Genomic DNA, 25,693 nt, shown 5'->3' with positions numbered 1-25,693 from the left:
GAAATTAATATGTTGTCTGACTTAAGTGTTTTTTTTTAATAGATGTATTCCTAAATATTTAACACAGTCCTTTTACAGGAATATTTTCTATTTCTTTATCATCAGAGTCAAATTTTGATTTCTCTGTTAAAAATGGATAAGCCATGCAGATTTGCATCATTCAGAATATCTAGAGGTAGAAGTTCCACAACCAAAATGAATAAAAAGGGAGAAAATGGGCATCCCTGTCGTACACTTCTGTTGATACTGAATATTTTGGATGTATTACGGTTTAGTATCACAGAACTATTTATATCTTTGTAAAAAAAAAAAGCGAATGACTTTGAAAAATGTTAACAGAAAACCAAAAAGTTTAAGAGACCGAAAGAGAATTGCATGTTCAATTATGTCAAAGTCTTTACAGAAGCCCAAAATTAAAACAACAGCATCTGAGTCAAATTGCATCTGAACAATGTAAAAGGTCCAAGACTAAACAAATATTGGAGTTTAAGTCACGGCCCTTCATAAATCCTATTTGAGTCTAATTTATAATATTATCTACTCCTTTCTTTTAATATTTTTGGCAGAAACCAGAGCAATCAACGTGTAATGTTCAATCAATATTTAATAACATAATTTGTCTCCAAGTGTCAATGAGAGAAGGGTCTTTATCCGGCTTCAGGATCAGTGAAATAAGGCCCTGTTTCATAGTGGACACAATATCACCATTTTCAATTCAGTCTTGAAACACACAAAAAAATAAAAAAATAATAGGGTAATCTAGTAACTTCCAAAACTGCCTATAGAATTCAACTGACAGGCCATCAGGTCCATGTGAAACTTCCGCATTTTGTGTTTTGGTACCAAAATGACGTCAGACCAGGCTCTCTTGCTGATTGGTGGCCCAGCGCCTCTTTGCCCTGTCGGTTGTTAAGCGCATTTTGTGACATTTTAGCCAACTAGCTAATGTGCCCCCATTGGAGTTAGCCTGACGAATTCAAGATTCCCCTAGTCTGTCCCGTGGGATTCGTTATAATGGCCGATAAGGAAGGTAAATGGTCATCTTGTTGCTATGTTACTGTTCACATAGTGTTGATAAAATCTTGCTAATCAGCTAGCTAACGGATTAATTTTAACGTTAGCTTGCTAGCGTGCTAATGCGCCGGGTTTTGCACCACTCTTTTTTTACGGAAGTCTGGTCGGATACATTTAAAACACACTTGCGGCTTGCTCTCTGGCCAAAGATACTCGTTTAGTCTGTACTCTGACTTTATGTAGCTAGCGAGCTAACCAGCTAGTTACGAAGGTATTCCCATACCTTGTCTTAGCTTAGGTAGCTACCTAGTTAACTTTGCTAGGTGGCACTGAAGTCTGATCAAACTGTATTCGTCACGTCCACAGTTTACAGTAGGAATAAAATATGTATTGAAATGGTTACGTGCTAACTCCCTAGACATTGCAGTACAATAATCAATAGTAAAAAGTAAACTAACAACAGGTCAATGACGTTAGAAGGTAGCTAAAATGCATAGTAATAAACTGATATGTACACAATATAATAAACCGTTAGGGTTGAGGGATATTATGATAGTATCGACGATTATTGACAGCCATTGTCGATGGTGAAGACCTCGTAGTTTGACAGATGATGGTTTTTGCCTATTTGAACTTGATTGAGAATAACACCAAAGTGGCTGAAAATGTCCAGTCAGAAAATATTCTCGCTAGTCTCTCTCTCTTTCTCTGATGCATGGCCCTATACCCTAAAGTAAACCTATTCCGTTTTTATCCATACATACAGGTCCGTCATTGCTGGCACCATTGATAAAAATGAGTAACAAAGCAAATTATATTATTTTTTTATGCTAATACAATTGCTCAGAGAAATAGATTTTATTTAAAAAGTAATGAAAATAATTATCTAAAAGTTAAGGGTTAAAATGATTGACACCTCTGTTTGCAATACTCTAGCACCCTCCCCACTGCGAGGATAACGGCACAGCCTTTTTCTGAAAATGTTTTCTGATATTGGAGAACACCTTCACCGGGATCTTAGACCAGTCCTCCATACAACATCTTTACAGATCCTTAATATCCTTTGTCTGTGCTTGGACTGCCCTCTTCAATTATTGTTGTCTCTCAACAATGACAAGCCAATAGCGGATGATATTGCCACTCCTATTTGCTATGTTTTCAATTTAAGCCTACTAGAATGTGTGTGTCCCAAGGCTTGGAGGGAAGCAAAAGTCATTCCACTACCTAAGAATAGTAAAGCCCCTTTTACTGGCTCAAATACCCGAAAAATCGGCCTGTTACCAACCCTTAGTAAACTTCTGGAAAAACTTGTTTGACCAGATTCAATGCTATTTTACAGTTAAACAAATTGACAACAGACTTTCAGCACGCTTATAGGGAAGGACATTCAACAAACACAGCACTTACACAAATGACTGATGATTGGCTGAGAGAAATTGATGATAAAAAGATGTTTGGTGCTGATTTGTTAGACTTCAGTGCTGCTTTTGACATTATCAATCATAGTCTGCTGCTGGAAAAACTTATGGTGTTATGGCTTTACACCCCCTGCTATAATGTGCATAAAGAGTTACCTGTCTAACAGAACACAGAGGGTGTTCTTTTTAATGGAAGACTCTCTAACATGGGGTAGCCTAGTGGTTAGAGCGTTGGGCTACTAACCGAAAGGTTGCAAGTTCAAATCCCCGAGCTGACAAGGTACAAATCTGTCGTTCTGCCCCTGAACAAGGCAGTTAACCCACTGTTCCCTGGTAGGCCGTCATTGAAAATAAGAATTTGTTCTTAACTGACTTGCCTAGTTAAATAAAGATAAAATAAAAACATCATCCAGGTAGAGTCAGGAATTCCCCAGGGCAGGTGTCTTAGGCCCCTTGCATTTTTAATCTTTACTAATGACAAGCGTGTGGATGACTCAACACTATTGCAGTTAGTTTCAGAGTGGGTGGCAAGGAATAAGTTCATCTTAAATATTTTAACAACTAAAAGCATATTATTTGGGACAAATCATTCACTAAACCCAAAACCAACTAAATCCTGTTATAAATTATGTGGAAATTGAGCAAGTTGAGATGACTAAACTGCTTGGAGTAACCCTGGATTGTAAACTGTCATAGTCAAAACATATTGATACAACAGGAGCTAAGATGGGGAGAAGTCTGTCCACAATAAAGCACTGCTCTACCTTCTTAACAACACTATCAACAAGGCAGGTCCTACAGGCCCTGGTTTCTACCTTCTTAACAACACTTTCAACAAGGCAGGTCCTACAGGCCCTAGTTTCTACCTTCTTAACAACACTATCAACAAGGCAGGTCCTACAGGCCCTGGTTTCTACCTTCTTAACAACACTTTCAACAAGGCAGGTCCTACAGGCCCTAGTTTTGTCGCACATGGACTACTGTTCAGTCGTGTGGGCAGGTGCCACAAAAAGGGACTTAGGAAAAGTGCAATTGTCTCAGAACAGGGCAGAATGTCTGGCCCTTAAATGTACACAGAGAGCTAATATTAATAATATGCATGTCAATCTCTCCTGGCTCAAAGTGGAGGAGAGATTGACTTCATCACTGCTTGTATTTATTTTAACCAGTTCTTTGTGGATGTTGATTCGTGGATGTTGATTCGTGGATGTTGATTCGTGGATGTTGATTCGTGGATGTTGATTCGTGGATGTTGATTCATGGTTGGGTTATTGATCCACTTGTAGCTAAGTGTCAGCCTCCTGGCAGACACAGCCAGGTTTTTGGATAAAGTGACCTGTTACTGGGTAAAGTTCCTAATGCTGTTAACCTTTAACAAGGGTCACAGGACCAGTGGAAACAAAATAGCCCCTTAACATCAAAGATCCAGCACCATATGTACAAGCTACTTTTCTGCTTTTCTGTTCATGTCATCTGACCATAGCACTGATACCAATCCAAGTGCCAATGCCGTTTATCAAACTCCAGGCAGTGCTGTGGTTGGATGATCTATAGAGCTGGGCCTCCCGTGTTGAGTCAGAGTAGCCTACCACCTAGCTTGCTGTGGCTAGCCAAACTATGCAATGCTATGTTTTTTTAGTTGGCTAGTTATGTCCTCTTTATTCAAATGTCACTTGTACAGAAAGCTAACATCATACACTTGAGTGAACAAAACATTAAGAACACCCTGCTCTTTCCATGACAGACTGACCAATGTGAATCCAAGTGAAGGCTATGATTCCCTTATTGACGTTAAGGGTCTCTCTCTCTCTGACGTTACCATGTCTCTCTCTCTTCAGTGTAGATGAAGGGGGTTTAAAGAAGGATTTTCGAAGCCTTGAGACATGGTTGAATGGACAAGATGAGATTTAAGTGCCTTTTTAACAGGGTATTGCAGTAGGTGCGCTGCGTTGCGCACCGGTTTGTCAAGAACTGCAACGCTGCTGGGTTTCCCCCCATGATTAACAGTGTCCCGTGTGTATTAAGAAGGGTCCGACACCCAAAGGACATCCAGTCAACTTGATACAACTGTTGGAAGCATTGGAGTCAACATGGGGCCAGCATCCCTGTGAAATACACCTTGTGGAGTCAGTGTCCCGATGAATTGAGGATGTTCTGGGGGGGGGGGTGTTCTTAATGTTTGGTATACTCAGTGTATGCTGCATCCTACTCAATGTTACACTATCTTCTGTTGACAACAGAGACAGCTCACCAGTGTCAGAGACTGGAACTGCAAAAAAAATCTACAATATATCTGAAATTAGCTAACATTGTCCAACATTCACACCATAAACGTTCTCTCCCTCTCTCTCCCTCTGTGTGTCTGTCTGTCTGTCTGTCTGTCTGTCTGTCTGTCTGTCTGTCTGTCTGTCTGTCTGTCTGTCTGTCTGTCTGTCTGTCTGTCTGTCTGTCTCTCTCTCTCTCTTTCTCTGTGTGTGTGTGTGTGTGTGTGTGTGTGTCTCTCCCTCTCTCTCTTTCTCTCTGTGTGTGTGTGTGTCTCTCTCTCTCTCTCTCTTTCTCTCTGTGTGTGTGTGTGTCTCTCTCTCTCTCTCTCTCTCTCTCTCTCTCTCTCTCTCGGTCTCTGTCTGTGTCTGTGTCTGTCTCTCTCTCTCTCTCTCTCTCTCTCTCTGTGTGTGTGTGTGTCTCTCTCTCTCTCTCTCTCTCTCTCTCTCTCTCTCTCTCTCTCTCTCTCTCTCTCTCTCTCTCTGTGTCTGTCTCTAGGTGTTTTTGATGATGCAGTGGAGGAGAGGGTGATAAATGAGGAGTATAAGATCTGGAAGAAGAACAGTCCATTCCTCTATGACCTGGTGATGACCCACGCTCTGGAGTGGCCCAGCCTCACCGCACAGTGGCTGCCGGATGTATCCAGGTATACACGCACAACGCTAACAAGACATCTCAAAAACACACCTTAGTTTTGGCCTTAAACTACCCATTGATGCCACGTTCTCCGGTCCCGCTTCCTCTGTTTGGTTGCTGTCTGTTTGTTTACCAGGCCTGAGGGGAAGGACTTCAGCGTGCACCGTCTGGTTCTGGGGACGCACACGTCAGACGAGCAGAATCACCTGGTCATCGCCAGCGTTCAGCTGCCCAATGACGATGCCCAGTTTGATGCTTCGCACTACGACAGCGAGAAAGGCGGTGAGACACACTCTTTCTTGTTACAGACACACACAATAGGGGTGTGAACGTTTAAAACAGAATTTAATCTTTAACGTTAAGAGAAAAAAAACGACCGCAAAAACAATGTTTTTATTTTCTCCACAAAATTAAAATCACAGTGCATTTATCACCACACTAACAGGTCCGGAAACATAAACAAACAGGCCTACCTAGCAACGCTGGAACGTTAGGCAGAGGATAGGTCTACCTAGCAACGCTGGAACGTTAGGCAGAGGATAGGCCTACCTAGCAACGCTGGAACGTTAGGCAGAGGATAGGCCTACCTAGCAACGCTGGAACGTTAGGCAGAGGATAGGTCTACCTAGCAACGCTGGAACGTTAGGCAGAGGATAGGTCTACCTAGCAACGCTGGAACGTTAGGTAGAGGATAGGTCTACCTAGCAACGCTGGAACGTTAGGCAGAGGATAGGCCTACCTAGCAACGCTGGAACGTTAGGCCTGGCTGGAATGTAAGGCAGAGGATAGGTCTACCTAGCAACGCTGGAACGTTAGGCAGAGGATAGGCCTACCTAGCACGCTGGACGTTAGGCAGAGGATAGGTCTACCTAGCAACGCTGGAACGTTGGAGAGGATAGGCCTACCTAGCAACGCTGGAACGTTAGGTAGAGGATAGGCCTACCTAGCAACGCTGGAACGTTAGGCAGAGGATAGGCCTACCTAGCAACGCTGGAACGTTAGGTAGAGGATAGGTCTACCTAGCAACGCTGGAACGTTAGGCAGAGGATAGGTCTACCTAGCAACGCTGGAACGTTAGGTAGAGGATAGGTCTACCTAGCAACGCTGGAACGTTAGGCAGAGGATAGGCCTACCTAGCAACGCTGGAACGTTAGGCAGAGGATAGGTCTACCTAGCAACGCTGGAACGTTAGGCAGAGGACAGGCCTACCTAGCAACGCTGGAACGTTAGGCAGAGGACAGGCCTACCTAGCAACGCTGGAACGTTAGGCAGAGGATAGGCCTACCTGGCAATGCTGGAACGTTAGGCAGAGGATAGGCCTACCTGGCAACGCTGGAACGTTAGGCAGAGGATAGGCCTACCTAGCAACGCTGGAACGTTAGGCAGAGGATAGGCCTACCTTGCAACGCTGGAACGTTAGGCAGAGGATAGGCCCACCTAGCAACGCTGGAACGTTAGGCAGAGGATAGGCCCACCTAGCAACGCTGGAACGTTAGGCAGAGGATAGGCCTACCTAGCAACGCTGGAACGTTAGGCAGAGGATAGGCCTACCTAGCAACGCTGGAACGTTAGGCAGAGGATAGGCCTACCTAGCAATGCTGGAACGTTAGGCAGAGGATAGGTCTACCTAGCAACGCTGGAACGTTAGGCAGAGGATAGGCCTACCTAGCAATGCTGGAACGTTAGGCAGAGGATAGGTCTACCTAGCAACGCTGGAACGTTAGGCAGAGGATAGGCCTACCTAGCAACGCTGGAACGTTAGGTAGAGGATAGGCCTACCTAGCAACGCTGGAACGTTAGGCAGAGGTTAGGCCTACCTAGCAACGCTGGAACGTTAGGCAGAGGATAGGCCTACCTAGCAACGCTGGAACGTTAGGTAGAGGATAGGCCTACCTAGCAACGCTGGAATGTTAGGCAGAGGATAGGCCTACCTGGCAACGCTGGAACGTTAGGCAGAGGACAGGCCTACCTAGCAACGCTGGAAAGTTAGGCAGAGGATAGGTCTACCTAGCAACGCTGGAACGTTAGGCAGAGGATAGGCCTACCTAGCAACGCTGGAACGTTAGGCAGAGGATAGGCCTACCTAGCAACGCTGGAACGTTAGGCAGAGGATAGGCCTACCTAGCAACGCTGGAACGTTAGGCAGAGGATAGGCCTACCTAGCAACGCTGGAACGTTAGGCAGAGGATAGGTCTACCTAGCAACGCTGGAACGTAAGGCAGAGGATAGGTCTACCTAGCAACGCTGGAACGTTAGGCAGAGGATAGGCCTACCTAGCAACGCTGGAACGTTAGACAGAGGATAGGCTACCTAGCAACGCTGGAACGTTAGGGAGAGGATAGGTCTACCTAGCAACGCTGGAACGTTAGGCAGAGGATAGGCCTACCTAGCAACGCTGGAACGTTAGGCAGAGGATAGGCCTACCTAGCAACGCTGGAACGTTAGGCAGAGGATAGGTCTACCTAGCAACGCTGGAACGTTAGGCAGAGGTTAGGCCTACCTAGCAACGCTGGAACGTTAGGCAGAGGATAGGTCTACCTAGCAACGCTGGAACGTTAGGTAGAGGATAGGCCTACCTAGCAACGCTGGAACGTTAGGCAGAGGATAGGCCTACCTAGCAACGCTGGAACGTTAGTCAGAGGATAGGTCTACCTAGCAACGCTGGAACGTTAGGCAGAGGTTAGGACTACCTGGCAACGCTGGAAGGTTAGGTAGAGGATAGGCCTACCTAGCAACGCTGGAACGTTAGGCAGAGGTTAGGCCTACCTGGCAACGCTGGAACGTTAGGTAGAGGATAGGTCTACCTAGCAACGCTGGAACGTTAGGCAGAGGTTAGGCCTACCTGGCAACGCTGGAACGTTAGGTAGAGGATAGGTCTACCTAGCAACGCTGGAACGTTAGGTAGAGGATAGGCCTACATAGCAACGCTGAAACGTTAGGCAGAGGTTAGGCCTACCTAGCAACGCTGGAACGTTAGGCAGAGGATAGGCCTACCTGGCAACGCTGGAACGTTAGGCCTACCTAGCAACGCTGGAACGTTATGCCTACCTAGCAACGCTGGAACGTTAGGTCTACCTAGCAACGCTGGAACGTTAGGCAGAGGAGATGCGCATCTCAAATGATTTGCCAGGGATATAAAGCGCACGTCATCGTGGTTAAGTTGGTGGGCGAAAAGCGCTGATTACAGTAATGATTACAGTTGATATGTAGCCATTGTCAATGACCCTACTTGAGTCACAAGGTCATTTGCTAATTGAAAGACTGCGAGCGCCGTTTGAGCTGCGGGTCGCGCTACTGAAACATTTAATATCACTGTTCACCGTTTACTCCTGTTTCAACTGTGTTATTCCCTTTAGAAATAGGGTTAACTGTGTTATTCCCTTTAGAAATAGGGTTAACTGTGTTATTCCCTTTATAAATACAGTTAACTGTGTTATTCCCTTTAGAAATACAGTTAACTGTGTTATTCCCTTTATAAATACAGTTAACTGTGTTATTCCCTTTAGAAATACAGTTAACTGTGTTATTCCCTTTATAAATACAGTTAACTGTGTTATTCCCTTTATAAATACAGTTAACTGTGTTATTCCCTTTATAAATACAGTTAACCGTGTTATTCCCTTTATAAATACAGTTAACTTTGTTATTCCCTTTAGAAATAGGGTTAACTGTGTTATTCCCTTTAGAAATAGGGTTAACTGTGTTATTCCCTTTATAAATACAGTTAACTGTGTTATTCCCTTTAGAAATAGGGTTAACTGTGTTATTCCCTTTAGAAATAGGGTTAACTGTGTTATTCCCTTTATAAATACAGTTAACTGTGTTATTCCCTTTATAAATACAGTTAACTGTGTTATTCCCTTTATAAATACAGTTAACTGTGTTATTCCCTTTATAAATACAGTTAACTGTGTTATTCCCTTTATAAATACAGTTAACCGTGTTTAGAAAGCTACAATTTATTATTTTTAACAAGTGTATATAAAACTCCCCAAATGTGGGTATATTTTACCCTGTTTGATTTGTGAGTTTAAACTTGGTCGGAAGGCTTCTGTTAAACATGGAACAAGAAAAACAACAGACTAATGAATCTGCTCTTTGCCTTCAACAAAACAATGTTTTTTTTGTAGCATATTTCAGTCTAGGTTACAAGCCCCCCCCCAAACCTAGGCAGGTTCTAATCAAAATGGCGCACTATTGCAGTTCCCCAAAGATAGATAACATGCATGAATTGTTCCAGAACTGCAGCATGTGGTTGGAACACATTTCCCTACTTTAATCAACCAGTCCGTATTGAATCTGTGATAAAGCTGTTGTGATTTGCCAAGGAATGTAGCTTGTCTACAGTTTTTAAGTGTATGTCATCAGTTAGATGGGTCAGTCGTTCCTGGAGGCCTAGTAGGGGTTTGTGTGTGCTGCGTTCGTATGTGTAGAGAGAGAATGGTTGGATCAGAATGGCGTGAGAGACCTGATTCCTGATGCCTACTGTGGTACCTGCCCCAAGCAGATTCCTGACCCCTACTGTATGACTGTGGTACCTGCCCCAAGCAGATTCCTGACCCCTACTGTATGACTGTGGTACCTGCCCCAAGCAGATTCCTGACCCCTACTGTATTACTGTTGTACCTGCCCCAAGCAGATTCCTGATGCCTACTGTATTACTGTGGTACCTGCCCCAAGCAGATTCCTGATACCTACTGTATGACTGTGGTACCTGCCCCAAGCAGATTCCTGACCCCTACTGTATGACTGTGGTACCTGCCCCAAGCAGATTCCTGACCCCTACTGTATGACTGTGGTACCTGCCCCAAGCAGATTCCTGACCCCTACTGTATGACTGTGGTACCTGCCCCAAGCAGATTCCTGATGCCTACTGTATGACTGTGGTACCTGCCCCAAGCAGATTCCTGATACCTACTGTATGACTGTGGTACCTGCCCCAAGCAGATTCCTGATACCTACTGTATGACTGTGGTACCTGCCCCAAGCAGATTCCTGATACCTACTGTACCACTGCGGAAGAACTTCATTACCCCCTATCGGTCATACCATGCAATAGGATTTGACGTGGAATTTTATGAAATGTTGTTATCGTTTTTAACGGAAACCTTTAGATTGCAGTTTTTAACGTGAAAACAAATGTTCCATTTTTCACATCCCTAACACACACACACACACACACTTCTCAATGCCGTCCAATCCAAGACCTCGGCTTGAAAAGTGAAGGAATCTACTTTGCAGTAGTACATAATGATAACAAACAGTTGCTCTCCTGTCTCCTTCTCTATGTAGAGTTTGGAGGTTTTGGCTCAGTGAGTGGAAAGATAGAGATTGAGATAAAGATCAATCATGAGGGAGAGGTGAACCGGGCCAGGTACATGCCCCAGAACCCCTGCATCATCGCTACCAAGACCCCCACCTCAGACGTACTGGTCTTCGACTACACCAAGCATCCATCCAAACCTGGTAAGACCTGAAACAGAATAGGGAAGGGCCTGGTTCCATTTAGCCGTTCCCTAGCTCCTTCCCCTTTAAGACCTCCTTCCCCTTTTAATACCTCCTCCCTAACGCCAACCCATGCACAGATCTGGGAGTAAGCGTAAGCCATTGGATATTGGCTGCAAGTGTTTTTCCGTCGGCTTCCATTTGGTTTAGGAGAACCGCTGCCGCAGTAGTATGTCATTGGTTGAAGTTCGATGTTAAATTCAAAACATCCCTACCATCATATCTATGCCAATTTGACACCAATGTCGATGAGTGATTGGAGGTACGGTACACAACTGTACCCTCGTCTGGCCATTTACAGAGAACCGCGTACTGGATTATTAACAGTCGTTAGCTATTAAAGATTTTGCGCCCACCTAGCTCAAATTCTAGACGTCGAATTAAAACAACATTATAGCGTCCATAAAGTGACCATTGGATGTAAAAAAAAAATAATAAAAAAAAAAAGGTCAGATTGATTAAAAGTTTGTTGGTGCAGTTTTTATAAAATGTATAAAAAAACAAAAAAACATTTTAAAATAAAATGTATAATTTATCGCTCTCACGTTTCTGTCCGTTAAGAACCAATGTCGTGCTACCTTTTTTGTAGCAGTTCTGACAATTTAAAAACATATTTTTTCTCAGCCGACGCTCAGATGTTCTAACACCGGTTCGAGCAACTCGAGTTGCTACTGTAGTAGGTCAAAGCTGTGTGCTGGAAAACCTTGGTGGAGCATGGGTGGAATAGGCGTTGTGGTGCTGTAAAACCTTGGTAGAGCATGGGTGGAATAGGCGTTGTGGTGCTGTAAAACCTTGGTAGAGCATGGGTGGAATAGGCGTTGTGGTGCTGTAAAACCTTGGTAGAGCATGGGTGGAATAGGCGTTGTGGTGCTGTAAAACCTTGGTAGAGCATGGGTGGAATAGGCGTTGTGGTGCTGTAAAACCTTGGTAGAGCATGGGTGGAATAGGCGTTGTGGTGCTGTAAAACCTTGGTAGAGCATGGGTGGAATAGGCGTTGTGGTGCTGTAAAACCTTGGTAGAGCATGGGTGGAATAGGCGTTGTGGTGCTGTAAAACCTTGGTAGAGCATGGGTGGAATAGGCGTTGTGGTGCTGTAAAACCTTGGTAGAGCATGGGTGGAATAGGCGTTGTGGTGCTGTAAAACCTTGGTAGAGCATGGGTGGAATAGGCATTGTGGTGCTGTAAAACCTTGGTAGAGCATGGGTGGAATAGGCATTGTGGTGCTGTGAAACCTTGGTAGAGCATGGGTGGAATAGGCGTTGTGGTGCTGTAAAACCTTGGTAGAGCATGGGTGGAATAGGCGTTGTGGTGCTGTAAAACCTTGGTAGAGCATGGGTGGAATAGGCATTGTGGTGCTGTAAAACCTTGGTAGAGCATGGGTGGAATAGGCATTGTGGTGCTGTAAAACCTTGGTAGAGCATGGGTGGAATAGGCGTTGTGGTGCTGTAAAACCTTGGTAGAGCATGGGTGGAATAGGCGTTGTGGTGCTGTAAAACCTTGGTAGAGCATGGGTGGAATAGGCGTTGTGGTGCTGTAAAACCTTGGTAGAGCATGGGTGGAATAGGCGTTGTGGTGCTGTAAAACCTTGGTAGAGCATGGGTGGAATAGGCGTTGTGGTGCTGTAAAACCTTGGTAGAGCATGGGTGGAATAGGCGTTGTGGTGCTGTAAAACCTTGGTAGAGCATGGGTGGAATAGGCGTTGTGGTGCTGTAAAACCTTGGTAGAGCATGGGTGGAATAGGCGTTGTGGTGCTGTAAAACCTTGGTAGAGCATGGGTGGAATAGGCGTTGTGGTGCTGTAAAACCTTGGTAGAGCATGGGTGGAATAGGCGTTGTGGTGCTGTAAAACCTTGGTAGAGCATGGGTGGAATAGGCGTTGTGGTGCTGTAAAACCTTGGTAGAGCATGGGTGGAATAGGCGTTGTGGTGCTGTAAAACCTTGGTAGAGCATGGGTGGAATAGGCGTTGTGGTGCTGTAAAACCTTGGTAGAGCATGGGTGGAATAGGCGTTGTGGTGCTGTAAAACCTTGGTAGAGCATGGGTGGAATAGGCGTTGTGGTGCTGTAAAACCTTGGTAGAGCATGGGTGGAATAGGCGTTGTGGTGCTGTAAAACCTTGGTAGAGCATGGGTGGAATAGGCGTTGTGGTGCTGTAAAACCTTGGTAGAGCATGGGTGGAATAGGCGTTGTGGTGCTGTAAAACCTTGGTAGAGCATGTGTGGAATAGGCGTTGTGGTGCTGTAAAACCTTGGTAGAGCATGGGTGGAATAGGCGTTGTGGTGCTGTAAAACCTTGGTAGAGCATGGGTGGAATAGGCGTTGTGGTGCTGTAAAACCTTGGTAGAGCATGGGTGGAATAGGCGTTGTGGTGCTGTAAAACCTTGGTAGAGCATGGGTGGAATAGGCGTTGTGGTGCTGTAAAACCTTGGTAGAGCATGGGTGGAATAGGCGTTGTGGTGCTGTAAAACCTTGGTAGAGCATGGGTGGAATAGGCGTTGTGGTGCTGTAAAACCTTGGTAGAGCATGGGTGGAATAGGCGTTGTGGTGCTGTAAAACCTTGGTAGAGCATGGGTGGAATAGGCGTTGTGGTGCTGTAAAACCTTGGTAGAGCATGGGTGGAATAGGCGTTGTGGTGCTGTAAAACCTTGGTGGAGCATGGGTGGAATAGGCGTTGTGGTGCTGTAAAACCTTGGTGGAGCATGGGTGGAATAGGCGTTGTGGTGCTGTAAAACCTTGGTGGAGCATGGGTGGAATAGGCGTTGTGGTGCTGTAAAACCTTGGTGGAGCATGGGTGGAATAGGCGTTGTGGTGCTGTAAAACCTTGGTGGAGCATGGGTGGAATAGGCGTTGTGGTGCTGTAAAACCTTGGTAGAGCATGGGTGGAATAGGCGTTGTGGTGCTGTAAAACCTTGGTAGAGCATGGGTGGAATAGGCGTTGTGGTGCTGTAAAACCTTGGTAGAGCATGGGTGGAATAGGCGTTGTGGTGCTGTTAAACCTTGGTAGAGCATGGGTGGAATAGGCGTTGTGGTGCTGTAAAACCTTGGTAGAGCATGGGTGGAATAGGCGTTGTGGTGCTGTAAAACCTTGGTAGAGCATGGGTGGAATAGGCGTTGTGGTGCTGTAAAACCTTGGTAGAGCATGGGTGGAATAGGCGTTGTGGTGCTGTAAAACCTTGGTAGAGCATGGGTGGAATAGGCGTTGTGGTGCTGTAAAACCTTGGTAGAGCATGGGTGGAATAGGCGTTGTGGTGCTGTAAAACCTTGGTAGAGCATGGGTGGAATAGGCGTTGTGGTGCTGTAAAACCTTGGTAGAGCATGGGTGGAATAGGCGTTGTGGTGCTGTAAAACCTTGGTGGAGCATGGGTGGAATAGGCGTTGTGGTGCTGTAAAACCTTGGTGGAGCATGGGTGGAATAGGCGTTGTGGTGCTGTAAAACCTTGGTGGAGCATGGGTGGAATAGGCGTTGTGGTGCTGTAAAACCTTGGTAGAGCATGGGTGGAATAGGCGTTGTGGTGCTGTAAAACCTTGGTAGAGCATGGGTGGAATAGGCGTTGTGGTGCTGTAAAACCTTGGTAGAGCATGGGTGGAATAGGCGTTGTGGTGCTGTAAAACCTTGGTAGAGCATGGGTGGAATAGGCGTTGTGGTGCTGTAAAACCTTGGTAGAGCATGGGTGGAATAGGCGTTGTGGTGCTGTAAAACCTTGGTAGAGCATGGGTGGAATAGGCGTTGTGGTGCTGTAAAACCTTGGTAGAGCATGGGTGGAATAGGCGTTGTGGTGCTGTAAAACCTTGGTAGAGCATGGGTGGAATAGGCGTTGTGGTGCTCATGTGAATTTCCTTGCTTTTTCGGCTTCAGACCGATGCCTACTTCTCATTTAAAAAAAAAAAGTTTTTGTTTTTAATTGTACTGTATTTTAGGTAACATGTCCAGTTCAATAGAAGGACAACATGGTAGCCAATATAACCAGTGTGTCTTGTCCTCCTCCACAGACCCTTCAGGAGAGTGTACTCCAGACCTGCGCCTGAGGGGACATCAGAAGGAGGGCTACGGCCTCTCGTGGAACCCTAACCTCTCTGGGTGTCTCCTTAGTGCTTCAGACGACCATGTAAGAGAACACACCCACAATGCAATTGGTAACCAGTAAGGCTGACATACCACAACACACAGATCATCTCAAATCATTACAGGTGAAGGAAAGGAAACACCTTTAGCCTGTTTGAATAAAACACTCTTTTTCTGTCTCTCTTTCTACTCAAAGTTGCTTTATTGTCATGAAATTCAGGCAGGATGTATTGCCGAAGCATCCAAAACATTTCCAATACACGACCTACAGATGGAAACAAAAAACATATTAATGGGAGTGTTTTCTTCGACAGTGGAGGGTCTGGGTCGCTGTGGAGGGTCTGGGTCGCTGTGGAGGGTCTGGGTCGCTGTGGACTTCTGTGGAGGGTCTGGGTCGCTGTGGAGGGTCTGGGTTGTTGTGGACTTCTGTGGAGGGTCTGGGTCGCTGTGGAGGGTCTGGGTCGCTGTGGAGGGTCTGGGTCGCTGTGGACTTCTGTGGAGGGTCTGGGTCGCTGTGGAGGGTCTGGGTCGCTGTGGAGGGTCTGAGTCGCGGCGTCGTTCAGTGGGGGGGGCTGCGTTCAGTGGGGGGGGGTTGCTGTGTAGTTCAGCTTCCACACCACAACCCTCCACTGTGGAGTGAGGATCACTATTATGTGGAGGCAATTAAGTGTTATAAATAAATTAAAAGTAAAGTAATATGTACAGTACCAGTCAAAAGTTTGAACACCTACTCATTCAAGGGTTTTTTCTTCATTTTTACTATTTTCTTCGTGTTGAATAATAGTGAAGACATCAAAACTATGAAAAAACACATGGAACAAATCAAAATATATTTTATATTTGAGATTCCTCAAAGTAGCCACCCTTTGCCTTGGTGACAGCTTTGCACACTCTTGGCATTCTCTCAACCAGCTTCAACTGGAATGCTTTTCCAACAGTCTTGAAGGAGTTCCCACATATGCTGAGCACTTGTTGTCTGCTTTTCCTTCACTCTGCGCTCCAACTCATCCCAAACCATCTTAATTGGATTGAGGTCGGGTGATTGTGGAGGCCAGGTCATCTGATGCAGAACTCCATCACTCTCCTTCTTTGGCAAATAGCCCTTACACAGCCTGGAGGTGTGTTTTGGGTATTTGTCCTGTTGAAAAACAAATGATAGTCCCATTAAGGGAAACCAGATGGGATGGCGTATTGCTGCAGAATGCTGTGGTAGCCAGGCTGGTGAAATGTGCCTTGAATTATAAATAAATAACAGTGTCACCAGCAAAGCACCATCACACCTCCTCCTCCATGCTTCACGGTGGGAACCACACATGCAGAGATCATCCGTTCACCTCCTCTGCGTCTCACAAGGACACCACGGTTGGAACTTAAAAGCTCGATTCAAGGCACACTTAACCAGCAAGTCTCTTCTTATTGCTGTACTTTGATTTGTTTAACACTTTTTTTGGTTACCACATGATTCCATACGTGTTATTTCATAGTTTTGATGTCTTCACTAGTCGAACTAAAGAAAAACCCTTGACTGAGTAGGTGTTCTAAAACTTTTCACTGGTAATGTACATCCAAAGAATAGTGTTTATCTAGTGGTCACTCACTGTCCCTCACTACGACCTGATGAAACATATTTATCTAGTAGTCACTCACTGTCCCTCACTACGACCTGATGAAACATATTTATCTAGTGGTCACTCACTGTCCCTCACTACGACCTGATGAAACATATTTATCTAGTGGTCACTCACTGTCCCTCACTACGACCTGATGAAACATATTTATCTAGTGGTCACTCACTGTCCCTCACGTGTGGGGGAAGCCTATAACATGCTCACCAAATCTCCTCCTATACCGCTTTGGAGAAGGTAAAAAATTATCTTGTTTAAGATACTACAAAATACCTTCCCCAGATTAATGCTCACACAAATAGCCCGGTATTTATAAGGGTCTAATTTGTCTCCGCTGTTATATATTGGGGATATTAGCCCATGATCCCTAATGTCAGGAAAACGGCCCCTTGCTCAATGAATAGTTAGTAACTTGTGCACCTTGCAGCTCAGGGCTGTTTTTCTGCAGCTCGGGGCTGTTTTTCTGCAGCTCAGGGCTGTTTTTCTGCAGCTCGGGGCTGTTTTTCTGCAGCTCGGGGCTGTTTTTCTGCAGCTCGGGGCTGTTTTTCTGCAGCTCGGGGCTGTTTTTCTGCAGCTCATTTTTGATGCTCTCAACCACAAGATTTGGTACTTATTCTTGAAATTCAAGTGGTTTTTTTTTATTTGTTGGTTCTAATATTTTGAAGATTTTCTATGTCTCGTTCGCTCTCTCTCTCTCTCTCTCTAGACTATCTGTATGTGGGACATCAGTGCAGTACCTAAAGAAGGGAAGATTGTGGATGCTAAAACCATCTTTACAGGACATACTGCTGTAGTGGAAGATGTATCCTGGCATCTCCTCCATGAGTCACTGTTTGGATCTGTAGCGGATGACCAGAAACTCATGATGTGAGTTGTTCAAACCTGTCAATCTGTTTTTAAAATGAACTCTGAGCAGAGGTCAACTGTTGGTCCCTAACCTTTGATCTCTCTCCCTCAGATAGAATGGGAATCTTACTTGCTTATTAATCATTTCCATAATCCAGAATTTGTACAGAAACAGTCCATAACAAGATTATTATATAAATTGGTTTTATTTAAATGTACAAAAAGCCACAATGGTGTTATTTAGTCGTTGACAATACAGAAAACCGTATTGCACTGCAGCAACGGCCTAATTTTAGAGGTCAACTCAACCATCTGTCCCTTAACCTTTGACCCCTTGTCTCTTTCAGCTGGGATACTCGTTCCAACAACACGTCCAAGCCCAGCCACGCTGTGGACGCCCACACAGCAGAGGTCAACTGTCTCTCCTTCAACCCCTACAGTGAATTTATCCTGGCCACCGGCTCTGCAGACAAGGTTCGTTTTGGTAACGCTTTACTTGAACACTCTATCCTTTATAAGCAAGGGTTATTTTGAAAAGCATGGGGACCGGTTTACAACTATCTTTAACGTTCTGGGCATTCTTTCCCAGTCCCACAAAGAAAACGCAACAAAGCACCCTAGGCAAAGCACTCACTTTTATCACTTAGATTCATATTCCAGTGTTCTGCCTGCCAGCTGAAAACCTTTTGCCAGTGTGTATGTGTGTAGGTTACCGGCCCATCCCTCTGAAGCATACATAGTCTACTGTAGCTACTGACTTTACAAGCATGATTCAGAAATTAGGGAGGGAGATTTTATTAGAGGAAGGCTTTCAATTTTTCAATGCTAGTTTAAGGATACTATAGTTATCACATTTTCACATTGGATTTATTAACTACAAAAAGGTAGTACTTTTTTTTTTTAAATTATTTTAATTCTGGTGCCGCTCTGCACACAAGCTTGTTAGCTAGCTAGTGAACGTTAGCTCTGATCTAGCTGTCAAGCTCTAGCCGGAATTATGTGTATTGGAACTGATAGTCATGATAGAAAATCCTTTATAGAAAATGACTCAAGTAGAAGTCACCCAGTAAAATACTACTTGAGTAAAAGTATTTGGTTTTAAATATACTGAAGTATCAAAAGTAAATGTAATTGCTAAAATATACTTAAGTTTCAATAGTAAAAGTATAAATTATTTAAAATGTGATATTATGCAAAGCAGACGGCACCAATTTCTTGTTTTTAAAATGTATGGATAGCCAGGGGTACACTCCAACACTCAGATAGTATTTACAGATAGCCAGGGGTACACTCCAACACTCAGATAGTATTTACAGATAGCCAGGGGTACACTCCAACACTCAGACATCATTTACAAAAGATGCATTTGTGTTTATTGAGTCTGCCAGATCAGAGGCAGTTGGGATGCCCAGGGATGTTCTCTGTTTAGTGAGTCCTCCAGATCAGAGGCAGTAGGGATGACCAGGGATGTTCTCTGTTTAGTGAGTCCTCCAGATCAGAGGCAGTAGGGATGACCAGGGATGTTCTCTGTTTAGTGAGTCCTCCAGATCAGAGGCAGTAGGGATGCCCAGGGATGTTCTCTGTTCAGTGAGTCCTCCAGATCAGAGGCAGTAGAGATGACCAGGGATGTTCTCTGTTTAGTGAGTCCTCCAGATCAGAGGCAGTAGAGATGACCAGGGATGTTCTCTGTTTAGTGAGTCCTCCAGATCAGAGGCAGTAGAGATGACCAGGGATGTTCTCTGTTTAGTGTGAGTTGCACCATTTTCCTTTTCTACTAAGCTTTCAAAATGTATCAAGTACTTTGGGTTGTCAGGGGACTTAAGTACTTTACATTGTCGGTCGGAACAATGGAATGTAACGAAAGAATGGTTCTGTTCAGAATGAAAGGATTGGAAATAATTTTGGTTCCAATCCCTGACTATGGGGCTACACTATGCTTATAACCTGTTATGACAGCTGCGTGTCCGTTTATCCACTGGCTCTGCAGACAAAGTTGGTGTTTTGTATTCATGACACTGTCAGAGCTACATAACACTGTTATAACAGCTACATAAAACTTGTAATTTTTATTGATTTAATTAAAAATAAAGGCCAAAGGCTTATTTCCATAAGCCATGACATGTCATAAGGGTTACGTAACAGTAATGACGGCTGTATGTCATCACATGCCTGTGTTGTCTCTCCTCAGACTGTGGCTCTGTGGGACCTGCGTAACCTCAAACTGAAGCTCCACTCGTTTGAGTCGCACAAAGATGAGATCTTCCAGGTAGGACACAGTTTAGCAAGACTTTGTTTAGTCTAGTCCTCTAAGCCCTGTGATTGGTCCTGTGTCTGATCTGAGCTCGCCCATTTGTCTGCTGCAGGTCCAGTGGTCGCCCCATAACGAGACCATCCTGGCGTCCAGTGGCACTGACAGGCGACTCAACGTGTGGGACCTCAGGTAGGACATAAAGACCCTTAGCACCTTTCACTACAATAGTGATGCAGGAAGTATTCACACTTTACTTTTTCTACATTTTGTTGTTACAGCCTGAATTTAAAATGTATTACATTGAGATGCTTTGTCACTACACACAATACCCCATAATGTCAGTGGAATTACAGTACCAGTCAAAAGTTTGGACACAAATACTCATTCAAGGGTTTTTCTTTTATTTTGACTATTTTAAACATTGTAGAATAATATTGAAGACATCAAAACTATGAAATAACACACATGGAATCATGTAGTAACCAAAAAAGTGTTAAACAAATCCAAATATATTTGAGATTCCTCAAAGTAGCCACCCTTTGCCTTGGTGACAGCTTTGCACACTCTTGGCATTCTCTCAACCAGCTTCTTTTCCAACAGTCTTGAAGGAGTTACCACATATGCTGAGCTCTTGTTGGCATCTTTTCCTTCTCTCTGCAGTCCAACTCTTCCCAAACCATCTCAGTCGGGTTAAGGTTGGCTGATTGTGGAGGCCAGGTCCTGATGCAGCATTCCATCACTCTCCTTGGTAAAATTGCCCTTACACAGCGTGGAGGTTTGTGTTGAGTCATTGTCCTGTTGAAAAACAAATGATAGTCCCACTGAGCGCAAACCAGATGGGATGGCGTATTGCTGCAGAATGCTGTGGTAGCCTTGCTGGTGAAGTGTGACTTGAATTCTAAATAAATCACTGACAGTGTCACCAGCAAAGCACCCCCCACACTATCACACCTCCTCCTCCATGCTTCACGGTGGGAACCACACATAAGGAGATCATCTGTTCACCTACTCTGCTTCTCAAAGACACAGCGGTTGGAACCAGAAATCTCAAATTTGGACTCATCAGACCAAAGGACTGATTTCCTCTGGTCTAATGCCCATTGCTCGTGTTTCTTGGCCCAAGCATGTCTGTTCTTCTTATTTAGTAGTGGTTTCTTTGCAGCCATTCGACCATGAAGGCCTGATTCACACAGTCTCCTCTGAACAGTTGATGTTGAGATATGTCTGTTACTTGAACTCTGTGAAGCATTTATTTGGGCTACAATTTCTGAGGCTGGTGACTCTAATGAACATATCCTCTGCGGCAGAGGTAACTCTGGGTCTTCCTTTCCTGTGGCGGTCCTCATGAGAGACAGTTTCATCATAGCCCTTGATGATTTTTGCGACTGCACTTGAAGAAACGTTCAAAGTTCTTGAAATGTTCCGGATTGACTGACCTTCATGTCTTAAAGTAATGATGGACTGTCATTTCTCTTTGCTTATTTGAGATGTTCTTGCCACAATATGGACTTGGTCTTTTACCAAATAGGGCGATGTTCTTCTGCTATCCCCTACTTTGTCGCAACACAACTGATTGGCTCAAACAGCATTAATTTGTGGAATTTCTTTCTTTCTTAACTTTTAACAAGGCACACCTATTAATTGAAATACATTCCAGGTGACTACCTCATGAAGCTGGTTGAGAGAATGCCAACAGTGTGTAAAGCTGTCATCAAGGCAAAGGCTGGCTACTTTGAAGAATCTCATATAAATATATTTTGATTTGTTTAACACTTTTTTGGGGGTTACTACATGAGTTATTTCATAGTTTTGATGTCTTCACTATTATTCTACAATGTAGAAAATAGTAAAAATTAAGAAGAATCCTTGAATGATAGGTGTGTCCAAACCTTTTAATTACACTTTGGATGGTATATCAATACACCCAGTCACTACAAAGATACAGGTGTCCTTCCTAACTCAGTTGCCGGAGAGGAAGGAAATCGCTCAGGGATTTCACCATGAGGCCAATAGTGACTTTAAAACAGTTAGAGTTTAATGGCTGTGATAGGAGAAAACTGAGGATGGATCAACAACATTGTAGTTACTCCACAATACTAACCTAAATTACAGAGTGGAAAGGAAGCCTGTACAGAATAAATAATATTCCATAAACATGCAAATCCAAAACAACACATTACTGAGTACCACTTTCCATATTTTCAAGTGTTGTGGTTGCTGCATCATGTTATGGGTATGCTTGTAATCGGCAAGGACTGGGGAGTTTTTCCCAGGATAAAAAATAAACGGAATGCAGCTAAGCACAGGCAAAAACCTGGAGGAAAACAACATGATTCAGTCTGCTTTCCACACTGGGAGACAAATCCACCTTTCAGCAGGACAATAACTTAAAACACAAAGTCAAATATACACAAGTTGCTTACCAACATCACATGAAATGTTCCTGAATGGCCTAGTTAGTTTTAGATTTAAATTGTCTTGAAAATCTATGGCGCAGACTTGAAAATGGCTTTCTAGCTATGATCACCAACCAACTTAACCAAGCTTGAATAATTTTTGTTCAAAGAATAATGTGCAAATATTGTACAATCCAGGTGTGCAAAGCTCTTAGACTCACAGCTGTAATCTCTGACAAAGGTGACTCTAACGACTCGGGTGTGAATACTTATGTAAATGAGAGATTTCTGCATTTAATTTTCAATAAAAACGTTTTTTTTTTCGTTTTTATCATTATGGCTTTATTGTGTGAAGATGGCTGAGGGGGGGGAAACAACAAATGACAATCTGTTTTGAATGTAGGCTGTATCACAACACAGTGTTGAATAAGTCAAGGATACTGTGTACATATTATTGTATTATCTCTAGGCCTCCGGTAAAACTCATTGCTGTGTTTTTGTTTTGTAGTAAAATAGGAGAGGAGCAGTCTGCAGAGGATGCAGAGGACGGTCCCCCTGAGCTACTGGTGAGGTTTACAGTGATCGCACCTTCCGAAGCTTCATGTTCCGTTGATATGGAACTTGTTCTATTGAAAATGATTGGTTTGATCAGGAGTTGAGCAGCAGCTAGGCCAGGAAGCAATAGTGAGGTAAACACTGTCAATTAAATGTTTCCCAACCCTTTCCCTAGTTCATCCATGGAGGACACACAGCCAAGATCTCTGACTTCTCGTGGAACCCCAACGAGCCCTGGGTCATCTGCTCTGTGTCTGAGGACAACATCATGCAAGTCTGGCAGATGGTGAGACCACACACACACACACACACACACACACACACACACACACTCACACGGTCTCCCAGGTTTACTCCCTCCACACCACCTCTGTCTCTCCCTCCAGGCTGAGAACATTTATAACGATGAGGATCCAGAAGCAGGAGGAGACCAGGAAGTCACAGCCTGAGTGATCCAATCAGGCGTGACTCCACCCCCTTTCCCAATCCAAGTACTCCGCCTTCCTTTTGTACTCTGAACAATATCATGTGGCACAAAATGCCGCTGGGTTGTCCCCCAATAATGTATGCGTTCACCTGAAATGTACACTCATTCACTACTTCTCACAAATCTAAAAAGATTGGATTGGTGGAGGTATGGGAATGTTCTACCCTATTTCTTATACCACTTATTTCCTTTCAAATCAGTGAAGAGAATTGAACAAGTGTATACTTTGTGAGGAAGGTGAGATAATTGGGACGTAGCCAGAAACGACTTTTCCCTTGACTCAACAGATGAACGTGTCACAGGAGCAAACTCCTCCCTCTATCTCGCTTGCTCGCTCTCTCTGCATTTTAAAAGAGTAATTTATTGTCTAAGAAAAATCTCTCTCTTCTAGAACTGGTTTTGTACTGTAATATAAAGAGTATTTTTTTTTTATAATCCCTCGATTGCCCCCACCCCACCCGTGGCGATACGACAAACTCCCATTTTACTAATTCTGTTAGAAGCGCCATTTCCCACTGAATAGGATACAGCCAATAGGATACAGCCAATAGGATACAGCCAATAGGATACAGCCAATAGGATACAGCCAATAGGATACAGCCAATAGGATACAGCCAATAGGATACAGCCAATAGGATACAGCCAATAGGATACAGCCAATAGGATACAGCCAATAGGATACAGCCAATAGAGTGAGTCTCTGTCCCAGCACTTGTTGTTCTTCTTCTCTTCTTGTTTAACAACGATGGTTAAAGAGCTGAGTTAGTATCCTCTCTCTTGTTGTTCTTCTTCTCTTCGTGTTTAACAACGATGGTTAAAGAGCTGAGTTAGTATCCTCTCTCTTGTTGTTCTTCTTCTCTTCGTGTTTAACAACGATGGTTAAAGAGCTGAGTTAGTATCCTCTCTCTTGTTGTTCTTCTTCTCTTCGTGTTTAACAACGATGGTTAAAGAGCTGAGTTAGTATCCTCTCTCTTGTTGTTCTTCTTCTCTTCTTGTTTAACAACGATGGTTAAAGAGCTGAGTTAGTATCCTCTCTCTTGTTGTTCTTCTTCTCTTCTTGTTTAACAACGATGGTTAAAGAGCTGAGTTAGTATCCTCTCTCTTGTTGTTCTTCTTCTCTTCGTGTTTAACAACGATGGTTAAAGAGCTGAGTTAGTATCCTCTCTCTTGTTGTTCTTCTTCTCTTCGTGTTTAACAACGATGGTTAAAGAGCTGAGTTAGTATCCTCTCTCTTGTTGTTCTTCTTCTCTTCTTGTTTAACAACGATGGTTAAAGAGCTGAGTTAGTATCCTCTCTCTTGTTGTTCTTCTTCTCTTCGTGTTTAACAACGATGGTTAAAGAGCTGAGTTAGTATCCTCTCTCTTGTTGTTCTTCTTCTCTTCGTGTTTAACAACGATGGTTAAAGAGCTGAGTTAGTATCCTCTCTCTTGTTGTTCTTCTTCTCTTCGTGTTTAACAACGATGGTTAAAGAGCTGAGTTAGTATCCTCTCTCTTGTTGTTCTTCTTCTCTTCTTGTTTAACAACGATGGTTAAAGAGCTGAGTTAGTATCCTCTCTCTTGTTGTTCTTCTTCTCTTCGTGTTTAACAACGATGGTTAAAGAGCTGAGTTAGTATCCTCTCTCTTGTTGTTCTTCTTCTCTTCTTGTTTAACAACGATGGTTAAAGAGCTGAGTTAGTATCCTCTCTCTTGTTGTTCTTCTTCTCTTCTTGTTTAACAACGATGGTTAAAGAGCTGAGTTAGTATCCTCTCTCTTGTTGTTCTTCTTCTCTTCGTGTTTAACAACGATGGTTAAAGAGCTGAGTTAGTATCCTCTCTCTTGTTGTTCTTCTTCTCTTCTTGTTTAACAACGATGGTTAAAGAGCTGAGTTAGTATCCTCTCTCTTGTTGTTCTTCTTCTCTTCTTGTTTAACAACGATGGTTAAAGAGCTGAGTTAGTATCCTCTCTCTTGTTGTTCTTCTTCTCTTCGTGTTTAACAACGATGGTTAAAGAGCTGAGTTAGTATCCTCTCTCTTGTTGTTCTTCTTCTCTTCGTGTTTAACAACGATGGTTAAAGAGCTGAGTTAGTATCCTCTCTCTTGTTGTTCTTCTTCTCTTCGTGTTTAACAACGATGGTTAAAGAGCTGAGTTAGTATCCTCTCTCTTGTTGTTCTTCTTCTCTTCTTGTTTAACAACGATGGTTAAAGAGCTGAGTTAGTATCCTCTCTCTTGTTGTTCTTCTTCTCTTCTTGTTTAACAACGATGGTTAAAGAGCTGAGTTAGTATCCTCTCTCTTGTTGTTCTTCTTCTCTTCGTGTTTAACAACGATGGTTAAAGAGCTGAGTTAGTATCCTCTCTAAGAAACAAGTATCTGTACCAACCGTTATGCAGAATGTCACATTTACATTCAATAGGCCCATGAAGCCAGATAATTAATATATATTAATATATATTTTTTATCATTTTGTGTTTGGTTGAAGTGTTTTAGCTAGTCCTCGGTGGATGTGATGTCTGTTTTTGGATATTGTAATGTCTGGTTTTATTTTGTGATGTCTGTTTTTTTTTTAAAATATATATATATATATTGTGTATGTATTTTCCTTGTCATCTTACTCTCTCCTCTATTCAGATGTGCTTTCTGAATAAAATGTTTTTCCATTCA

At 43.6% G+C, this 25,693-nt stretch overlaps 1 protein-coding gene across 1 annotated transcript; it reads left to right on the top strand.

Moving 5' to 3' along the window:
* The first annotated feature begins 886 nt into the window (after positions 1 to 886).
* Positions 887 to 25,693, top strand: LOC106570721 (histone-binding protein RBBP4). The gene is made up of 12 exons (XM_014143204.2): positions 887 to 1,030; positions 5,193 to 5,340; positions 5,467 to 5,612; positions 10,623 to 10,796; positions 14,821 to 14,936; positions 17,225 to 17,385; positions 17,712 to 17,838; positions 19,553 to 19,630; positions 19,728 to 19,804; positions 22,520 to 22,577; positions 22,742 to 22,852; positions 22,953 to 25,693. Exons 1-12 carry the CDS (start codon positions 1,015 to 1,017, stop codon positions 23,013 to 23,015), a joined length of 1,275 nt encoding a protein of 424 aa, XP_013998679.1. The 5' UTR covers positions 887 to 1,014; the 3' UTR covers positions 23,016 to 25,693.

Source organism: Salmo salar, chromosome ssa14 (assembly GCF_905237065.1).
Source record: "Salmo salar chromosome ssa14, Ssal_v3.1, whole genome shotgun sequence".
In the NCBI taxonomy this organism is placed as follows: domain Eukaryota; kingdom Metazoa; phylum Chordata; class Actinopteri; order Salmoniformes; family Salmonidae; genus Salmo; species Salmo salar.
The sequence above is the reverse complement of the archived record's forward strand: the minus strand, read 5'-3'. Positions and strand labels throughout refer to the sequence as shown.